This window comes from Carlito syrichta, unplaced genomic scaffold (assembly GCF_000164805.1).
Source record: "Carlito syrichta isolate Samal-C Ts95f unplaced genomic scaffold, Tarsius_syrichta-2.0.1 Scaffold304319, whole genome shotgun sequence".
Lineage (NCBI taxonomy): Eukaryota > Metazoa > Chordata > Mammalia > Primates > Tarsiidae > Carlito > Carlito syrichta.
In genome coordinates this window covers 148,380-158,659 of record NW_007248415.1, presented here as the reverse complement: position 1 = coordinate 158,659, position 10,280 = coordinate 148,380, and the positions used below count along the sequence as shown (strand labels likewise).

The 10,280-nt window shown below is 41.7% G+C and overlaps 1 protein-coding gene across 1 annotated transcript; it reads right to left on the bottom strand.

Moving 5' to 3' along the window:
• Window positions 1-1,367: 1,367 nt before the first annotated feature.
• On the bottom strand, window positions 1,368-5,877 carry FAM170A (family with sequence similarity 170 member A). Its single transcript, XM_021713169.1, is given in 5 exon segments — window positions 1,368-1,933; window positions 1,936-2,117; window positions 2,545-2,554; window positions 3,264-3,386; window positions 5,706-5,877. Coding segments are annotated over 5 exon segments (951 nt in total). The 5' UTR covers window positions 5,776-5,877.
• Between the last annotated feature and the right edge of the window lie 4,403 nt (window positions 5,878-10,280).

The window sequence follows — 10,280 nt, the reverse complement described above, 5'->3', positions numbered from 1 at the left end:
CTGAATGTTTGCAACCATAAACCAACGGACATGGTTTTACAGAGACTACCACTCCCTAATTGCTTCATTTGAACTCGGTGGAGTTTGTCATGGTCTCATGTGAAATGCGGTACCCAGCCTTGAAAAAATGTTTACAGAGAAGCTTAATCAATCCCAGGAGCTCGGGTATTGCTGCCTCTGGAAAAGGTTGGTAGGTATCTTTAGTGCTGATATGATATCTCATTCACAAAGCACTACAGAGACCAATATAGGAGATGAGTGGATAGGTAGATTAATCTGTTAGTTAAATAACATATCCAGGCAAGGTTTGAAAGAAAGCCTTTATTGCAGATGATGTTATGTCTTAGACTGAGTGCTGGTTTCTTGTCTTTCTTTACACTATTGGCTTCTGCTACTATCTCCATGGCCCTTTCTTCTCCCTGTAAGAAAACAAATGAGGCAAGATAGGAAGAGACAACATGAGCTCTGCTAGAACCTTCTCCTTTCTCCTATAGGTTGGAGCCATTCACACTACAGTGAATTTGTGTCCAGATCAACTGCAGCAAAATGAAGGTTCTGGAACATTTCCACCTCTCTTGGAACTCCATGATGCGCTCTCTCCAAACTCCCCTTTCCCTAGACGGCTATGTTCATGAGCCAAGGTGAGATCTTAGCTCAGGTTAAAGGCTCTCAGACCCCAAATCTCTGGTCTTTCTGGGCCCCCCCCCATCTTCTCTTCAAGCCAGCCCTGGCCCCTGAAGTTATGCTGAGCTCTGCCAAGAAGGGCTGCAATATTTCCTTAGAATTAAAGACAGTCATGGAGATATTAAGAAAGCTCCCAGTCAAAACTCTCCACATTCTCTTTTAAGCAAATGGATGCCAATTCTCCCAGAAGCACTGGGTACCGTGCAAGATGATGTAGTTGCAGAGCCACCATGCAGCCCACACATCCCTGCAGTCCTTTCCACTGGATTCCTCTGGGTCCTTGCAATGTTGGCTCAGAAAACTGTGCAAGCCTCAGGCCTTACCTCTCCCAAGAGAAAGCCACACCATCTCCCAGGATGTCCTGGCCCATGAATTTCAGTTACTGCATGAAAACCAGAACAGAGCAAAACACTTCTTAGTTAATGAGAAAAGGACCTCTGCTGGCCCTTCAAGATTCTCAGAGCTTCCTGCAGTAGCTAAAAAGCTCAGGAGAAATCCCCACTTACAATCATGACTTTATATTAGATGCCTGGTCAAGAAGCAGGAAACCCAGTTATCCCCTCTTCCAATGTTCCCTGGGCGGATAAAGCCCCCAACTCTACCTTGTGGAGGCCTAAGCCTGAATTGGAGAGACAGTACTGGCTCAGAAAAGGCACTACTCCCTCAGCAGACCCAACCCTTGCTTACTTTCTGTCCTTTGGAGAATGAAACACACAGCCTGGACATTGGCTCCAGGATCTCCTCAGGCCAAGGTCTTCCCCTGCAGGCTGCTCCTCCTCATTCATCTTTTCTTCTTGTTTCTCTTCCTCCTCCTTCTTTTGGGTGATCTCTGGCTCCACATTCCCTGTCAGCTGAGCCATAGTAAGATGAAAGGCGTGGCAGCTGAAGCCCTCCCTGATCCCGTACTGAATGTGCTCCTGGAGGGTCTCCAAGGGGGCAAACACCCGGCAGCAGACCATGCATCTGAAGCCTTTCTTCATGGCAACAAGCCAGTCAGGTATCTCGGCCCTCGGTCTCTCCTCATAGGCAGGTGACCGTGATGGGCTCTCTGACTCGGCCTTTTCCTCAAGTTCTCTCTCCTCCCCACTGGGATCACCGTCAGAATGTAGGTTTCTGGTGGATGCACCAGAGGAGAGAGTACCCACCCTTGCCCTCACTTTCTCAGGTAGGGTCACTTCTTCCATCCTCGGCTGCTTTTCTAGTGACGCTGAGGTTTTCTCTGTCTCCCAGGAGACAACCATGCCTTTTTCATTTGTGCCAGCATGTAGTATATTTTCATGCCCCTTTCCTCTTTGTTCGCACACAGAGAGGACACACAGGTCTTATGGGATGGATGGGATGACAAGGAGACATGTTGTGAGGGAGGAGGAGTCTCCCTCTGTTCCTGAACCTGGGCTAGGGAAGATCTAGGCTAAAGACTATCTTGATGTGATCTCCGGGTTCCCGGGAAAGAAAATTAGAAACACGAAAATGTGCATAAGGCCTGCCAAAGCTAAAGTAATGTAAGTTGAATACATGTGCTGTAGGAGAAAGGGCACAGCTGTGTGGTGAGGTTGGTATTTGTTCATATTAGGAGGTATACTGAATCTGGTTTCATTTTGTGTATGAGGATGTTGAGGTCTGTACAGAGGGGTGAGAAGTGTGATGGTGAGGGCTGCATGTGTGGAGTGTTGGTGGCATGTATGCACTATGAAAATATGAGTTTGTGACATCATTGGCGTGTTATTTGTGGGCTGTGGGAGGTAGTGTTGGAAAATGATATTGCAGGCCATACATTTGAGTAATGTGTGTATGCTGAGAATGCTTCTGTGTAGAGTATGACTGTATGTGTGAGGTGTGTGGGCTTGAGATAGGTGCTACAGCTGGAGGCCTGTGCTGAGGAACTCTATCCTTTTCTGGAAGGCAAAGACCAAGGCAGAAGTCATATAATTCCCACAAAGGTCCTTAATCTGGTCCCCTGGCCCTAGACCCTAAGTCCAGATATTTCTGATCCCTGCTCCCAGAATCTCTGCCACAATCATACCAGTGCTCACCCTATCCCAAACTGAGCTTATATCTGCACTCCCCTAAAAGCTCTGTCGCCCTGCCTGGGCTCTTCCAAAGAGTCCTCCAAAGACCCCTACTACTCAAGGAGACCCACACCCACAGAGTCTCACACTCATTTTAACACACAGTCTCACACCCAGGAAACTTCACACCCAAGGAGTCTTACATCCAAGGAGGCTAGCACCAAAGAAGTCTCACACTCAAGGAGTCCGAAACCTAGTCTCACACCCAAAGAGCTTAACACCCAAAGAGTGCTTCAGACCCAAGGAGTCTCACTGAAGGACCTTCAGACCAAAGGAATCTCACGCCCGGGGAGCCCCAAACCCAAAGACTCTCACACCCAAAGATCCCACACCCAAGGAGCTTGACACCCAAAGACTCTCACTTAAGGAGTCTCATACCCAAGGAGCCCAGTACCTAAGGAGTCTTACACACAAGGATTCCCCAAACCCAAAGTTTAAAACTCACAGAGTCTCAACCCAAGGAACCCCAAACTCAAGGAGTCTTACACCCAAGGAACCCTACACCCTTACCACCATGGATGAGCTTCTGTGAAGATGAGATGCAAGAGAAATATTCGGAGGTAGAAGACAACCAGCCTTTAGCCACTTCAGTGAACGCAGGCTGCAGGACATCCTCCTGTGACTTTAAGAATCCTGAAAAAGGTATGAAAGACACAGAGATATGGAGGGTTGGGCATGTTTGTTCATCATTTATCCATCAAACAAATATTTACTGAGTGTCTGACATATGTCAGGTATGCTGAATACACATGGTTTATAGTCTGGCCCCAGGTGGACACTCCAGTACTTAATTAGTTATTTTCTTAGTGTCTTGTTAGGAATGTAGGCTTGTGTGGTGACTGCAAATATGTCTGAAGTGTAAGAATGATGTGCGTCAAGTAGCCTTTCATAAGTGTGAAGTCACTGTCATGAATATAGTAGAAATGTGTGCCTGTGGCTGTGGAGAGTTTATGTGTATGGTTTGTATCCACAGTTCAGGAATTATGCAATATGTAACTTTTCCTTTTTATATGATGTGACTTGTATTTATGAGGTGTACTCATTCATTTGACAATATTTCATGAATAGTTACTATGTATCAGGTACAATTCCACTATTCTAGGCTCTGGGAATACTGAACCAAAAAAAAAAAAACCCTTATAATTGGACTTTTCATTCTAGTAGGGAAACACATCCTCTAAACAGAAATACATAAGTCAGCTTGTGATGAGTATAAAAGATCACCAGATTTAGCAAACAAAAATATCTGATACTCAGTTAAATTTGAATTTCAGATAAATCACAAATAATTTTTAGTGTAAGTATGCCCTGTGCAGTATTTGAGTCACACTTACTTTAATTCAAATATGTTTTATATGATATCTGGGACATACTCACACTGAAAACTCATTTGTAGTTTATCAGAAATTCAAGTTTAACTAGACATCCTGTATTTTATCTGGCAACTCCAATAAGAGAGCACTGGTGAATCTTTGTTTTGTTTGATCAGTGCAAAGTGGGCCTGGCATTGCTACACAAAGCGTTACAGATGTGGCATGTGTGACATGTGACTGCTTCTTATAGAGGTACTTAGAGATAATTCAAGGTAGCTGTGTTATATGAGACTTGAACAGACACACACACACGAAATTCCCAGAGTTTGGTGTGGGAAGAGAGGACTGTCACACACATGAGTGTGTGCGCAAGTAATAGAGGAATGGAATGTGCATATAACAATATGCACTGTGGGTCGGGCTGTGTGACTTTTTTCTGTATCAGAGTATCTATGGACATAAGGAGGTGACTGTCGTGGAATACACATAACAAGAATTCTGCATATACTGTTACATGTTTTGAGTGTCGTCCAGATCAAGGCATTGTTATAGAAACTTCATCCCACTGCTTCCCCTCCACACATAAGCACATACATACACAGAGAGTGAGAGAGAGAGAGAGAGAGAGAAAGAGAAAGAGAGAAAGAACATTCTGAATTGTAAAGGTAGGTGCAAAAAAGGAAAACCATTGCCTTCTCCTTCTTGTCCCAGCTCCCTCTCTAGAAACCTGCCTACTCACCAGGCCACCATTCCCAGGGCTCATGCTACAGTCTTCATCTTCACAACCTTGGGCCTCATGGAAGCTGCTGGGCTCTAATTCAAGCAGATTCCTCCAGCTAGATTTCTGGGGTGGCCTCCATTCTGCACCTCCTCCAACATGTGACTCCCCCCTCCCCATTTCAAGACAAGCTACTTGTCTACATTTAATGCATATAGTTATCACATGGTCTGAAGAGTAAATTAACAGCGCTCTGCTTTCCCCAGGAGTCCTGACAATATTTCTCACCCCCATCCAACATGTCCTCAGTCTCTGTAAGGTCCTCCCCCTGCCCCTCATTTTCTCTGGAAAGCCCCACACCAGTGGATTCACAAACTCTAAGGGATCAATTGGTAGATTCTTCTCGCAGAAGAAATGAAATCTCCATGGTTTCAGTATGACACCATCCCTAGACAAACATATAATCAGCTTCTTAACAATCATTTCACATCTCAAGATATTTTTCACAAGGCCTTTAATTCATTGGGTTACTCTTTCCTTTTTGCTAAAAGGTGCAATGTAACTCATATATTTCCATCACACCTCTCATTCAGTGGCCCCAGGAAAAGAGCAGATAATGCGAATAAAAAGAATGAGGAGATTTGGCAAAGCTGCATCACTGGATCTTTATAAGTAGTACCAGCAGCCCCAGGGAGACAGTTCTCGGATCAACAGGGCTGGTTTTCCATCTGGAGGGGCATCCAGACTTTCTATGTCATCTCAGAGTCCTGGCACCTACAAGATGGATATGGCAACGTCAGCCGATGCCCAGTCTCTCACTCACTCTTCATAGGTGGCACATTCTCCCCAATCCCTCCCTCCTAAAGAAGGTTCAGACTGGCTGGCAAATGTTGCGCCCCAGACAAGTTACCCAGTACTTACCTCGTTCCATCTCAGAGGTTTCCTGGGACTCTTCACTTTCCAGATGTTTTCTCTTTTGTCATCATCTCATAGTATCAGCTAGAAGAGTCCTTAGAAGATGTTTAATGTCCACCTCTCCCTTTTCCCTATAGGTTGGCTTTTCTTGGATCTCAGGAAATCCTTTAAAATGGTTCAATACAAATAAAAGTAGCAGAGTCTCCTAAATGAATAAATAAATAAATATATAACCAACTCAGACCACTTAGTGAACCAGCAGTACTGCCCAGGGCTTACTACACTGCAGGGCTGTTAAGGTTCAAAGGTCACCAGGTATATCATCTCTGACCTCAGCGATGACATCAGAGTATTCTGTGGACCTCATGTTCAAGAACAATTCCTTATTCCCAATGAAACCTCTCTAACAAATTCAACTCTCTCACATTTTAAATGTAGCAAAATACTTTGAGATGTTAACATGTTTCTGTTTAATTTTTTTTATTTTGTCCCTTTATTTCAAACAGGTAGCAAACTCTGTGCTCATTGCTCAGAGGAGTGGTATGACAGGGCTGAAAGCAGCGGTAGCACGTTGATCATCTTGTCTTTTATTTCTAAAACTACAAACTCCATAAGAAAGAGGAAATTTGAGCAGGAACATAATGGAAACAGGATTTTTAATATCAGGTGCCTCCTTCTCTTCCTACTACAGAAGTGCTGATTGGATTAGGGGGAAAGGCCTGTGGACCAAGGAGGAGAGGGGCCCTCTGAAATGTCCCTAGAGAGGAAGATGTAGCAAGAACTCTAAAAGGAGATGACTGTATTGTGCACACAAGCAGAATCATAGCAGCCTGTCCCACACATGGCACAGGAGCCACCACACCTAAAGGAGCCATGGCTATCAAGCTGATGGACTTTTAAACCATATATGTGTGCTCTCATTTTACCCTCAAAACCTTAGTCATGTATGATTTCCAAATAGGGACAGGTAGAAATCCAAACAGGACAACAGCAGGACCAAGGCTTAAATTATAAATTAAGTGGAGATATATTTTTAAAATTTCATACTATTTCTTGCACATCTCCTCTCACGGCCTGAAATTTATACCAGTTATAAACGGCAACCATCTGAATCTTCCTGGGTCTAATCTAAAATTAGAGACACCTCATTTTGATGCAGTGGCCCCAATTCAGTGGGAATATTGGTGTACAAGTATGAAGTAGACTCCCCAAAGTCACTGCTGACTTTTGAAATAGTCAATGGGCCCATACTTAAAAGGGTCCTGCACAATGTCTTAAAGTCCTCAACCAGAAGGAAAATTAACAAAGGACAAATGAAGCCTTGTAAAAATTGATCAACGAGATTAGATCTTCCAGTTTCCTAAAGAATCCCTTAAAAATAAGGTGCAAAGAGCACTTTTTTAAAAAACATTTTATGGTAAAAATTTTGAAACATATACAAAGTACAGAGACTTGTAGAAGGGGGAATACAGCTTCATGTGCCATTTACCCAGCTTCAGCAAGTATCAATATTCCGCCATTCTTGTTACATACATCCACCCCTCACATACACACACATTTAGTCTTTTGATCACTTCTTTTAATTTGGGTGTTTGGGGAAAAGAGTGGGTGATTTGCTATGTTTTGAAGCAGATTCCAGACATTGTGTCATTTCTTCTTAAATGCAGCAGTACATATCTCCAAAGATAAGAATTTTTTAAACATAATGGAAATAGTATTACCTTACCAAACAAATTTAGCCATAATTTTTATATCATTTAATAACCAAGTCATACTCAATTTCCTCCAAATATGGTTATAATATCTTTATAACTGTACTGTTGACATCAAAATCCAAACAATGTCCACACATTGCAATTGGTCAGAGTATATTTTAGTCTACAACAGTTCTCCCTTCCTTTTTATGATATTTATTTGTTGAGAAAATTGAGTAATTTATCCTGTAGAATTTTCTGCAGTTTGGAAAAGGTTGATTGTATTCTTGTGATGTCATTTAAGATGTTTCCCTATTCATTGTATTGACTTTTAAACAGGTAAATCGATCTGGAGAATTGACAAGACTTAGATTCAACTACTTGTTTTGTAAGATTATTTTATAGGTAATGCTGTGTACCTCCATTTGGATCACAACAGAAAGCGTATAAAGTTGTCTTATTTTTATAATATTAAGACTTATTCGTGGGTTCAGGTGCTGTGAGCTTGATTGCCCCATCATAATATCCCCATCAGCCTTTTAACAAATAGCATTAGCAACCATTAATGACTATTACTTCATTAGAAGTTAAAATTTTATTAGGAGTTCTAATTCTACCATTCCAAGTAGAATGGTTCTTAAGCCATCTTTCTCAGATCCTGAATTTCTGAAAGAATTAAACATATCTCCAGAAAGGACAAATAAATCCAGTGACACCAGATCAGGTTCTCTAAGCCAGGACCAATGGAATTTGACACAAGAAGTCAAAGCTAAGTTGGACACACTTCCTTCCCTCATTTATTATTTATTCTATAGACATTTATTGAATCCCTACTGTTTGCCAGGCATTCTAGACCCTATAAGTGAACACTTATGGACAAAACAAATAAAAATATTTTCTCTCAAGGAACTTCATTCTAGAAGATAGACAACTTTTAAAACGAGTAAAATATGAAGAAGGTTAGATATTGATAACTACCATGCAGAAAATATAAAACAAGAAACTGAATTTGAGACAATAGGAAACAGGAGCATTTCTATGTTAAACAGGAGGTCATGGAAGTCTTTACTAAAACGGACCTGTTTAGCAAAGATCTGAGTGCAGTAAGAGCTTTATAGCCAATGTAATATCTTCCAGAAGATAGAGGCTAGAGTCTTGTCTCAGTGGGTGCTTGGCCTGGTTAAATATCAAAAAAAAGGAGGACAGTGTGACCAAAACCAAGGGCCAAGGAGGAGAGTTGTAAAATATGAGATCAAATAAATTATGAAAAGCCAGATCATAGAAAGTCCTATAGGATATTGTCAAGACTTTGGCTTTTACTGAGTGACATGTGAAGCTTGGAGAGTTTTTAACTGAGGAATTACATGTTAAAACATCACCCAAACTGTTAACACTCATTACCTCTGGGTACAGATGGAAAAGACAGTGAAAGGAGATTTTACTCTTATACTTCATGCTCTAATTCTTCTAGAATTTTATAATAAGAATGCACCAGTATATAACTTGTATAATATAAAAAAACATATTAAAAGCAAACTAGGAAGGCTTCCACTTCCAGGAAATTAACAATATCAAGAAAGAAGAGACAATATCACTACAAACCCTGCAGCCATGAAAAAGATAACAAGGGAATCCCACAAACCACTCTACACACATGAATTTGACAACTTAAATGAAATGGATCAGTTCCTCAAAAAATGCAGACTACCAAAACTCACCCAATATGAAGTAGATAAATTGCATAACCCTACAACTGCAAAGAAAATTGAATTTGTAATTGTTAAAATCTCCCCCAAATACCTCCATGACCACATGGATTTACTGGAGAAATCAGCCAAACATTTTTTAAAAAGAATTAAAATGAAATCTACACAATCTCTTTCAGAAAAGAAAAGAAGAAAGAAGACTTCTCCATTTATTTTATGAAGCTAGTAATAGCTTGATACCAAAACCATAAAAAGCACCCAAAAAGACTGAATGTGGTTGCTCACTCCTGTAATCCCAGCACTTTGAAAGGCCAAGGTGGGAGGACTGCTTAAGACCAGGAGTTTGAGACCAGCCTAGGCAGCATAGCAAGACCTCATCTCTACAAAATATCAAAAAATTAGCCAGTGTGATGGTATGCATTTGTGGTCTCAGCTACTACTTGGGAGGCTGAAGTGAGAGGATCACCTGAGCCCAGGAGTTTGAGACTGCAGTGAGCCACTGCATCCTAGCATGAGTGACAGGGTGAGACTCCAACTCAAAATAAATCAATAAATAAGCACATAAAAGAAAGCTACATACCAATACTCCTCAAAAATATAGGTGTAAAATCCTTAACAAAGTATTAGAAAACAAAATCAGCTACATGAAAAAAGAATTACACACCATGACCAAGTGTAATCCCTATTCCAGGGATGTGAGACTGATCAAAACTGATTCAATATTTGAAAGTCATTCAATGTAATACACTACATCCATAAGCAGAAAAAGAAAAATCACATTATCATATCAACTGATGAGAAATGCATTTTAAAATATTCATTACAGGGAACTTCCAGCAAGATGGCGACAGAACAGGTCGCACTCTGAGAGTCTCTGCAAAAGCAAGTGTCCATAAAGACTCTGCATAAGTAGGAGTGTGCCAGGGGTGAGTGAAAGTCCATCTAAAGGAACACTCAGGTTCATGCATCTGGGCTCTCCTCTGGAGGTGACTGCAATCCCACTGCCTTGAGATTGGAGCCACTGGTGCGCAGGATCATCTGCTGTTCACAGGACTATCCTGAGGAGAACCTGCCAAATCCAGCAGATTCTCATCACCTGGTGCCTGGCTCACACCATCATCTGTTCAAGCAAATTGACTGGAACCGCGGATCTGATCAGTGGAGAAAGAAGATTGGGGAGA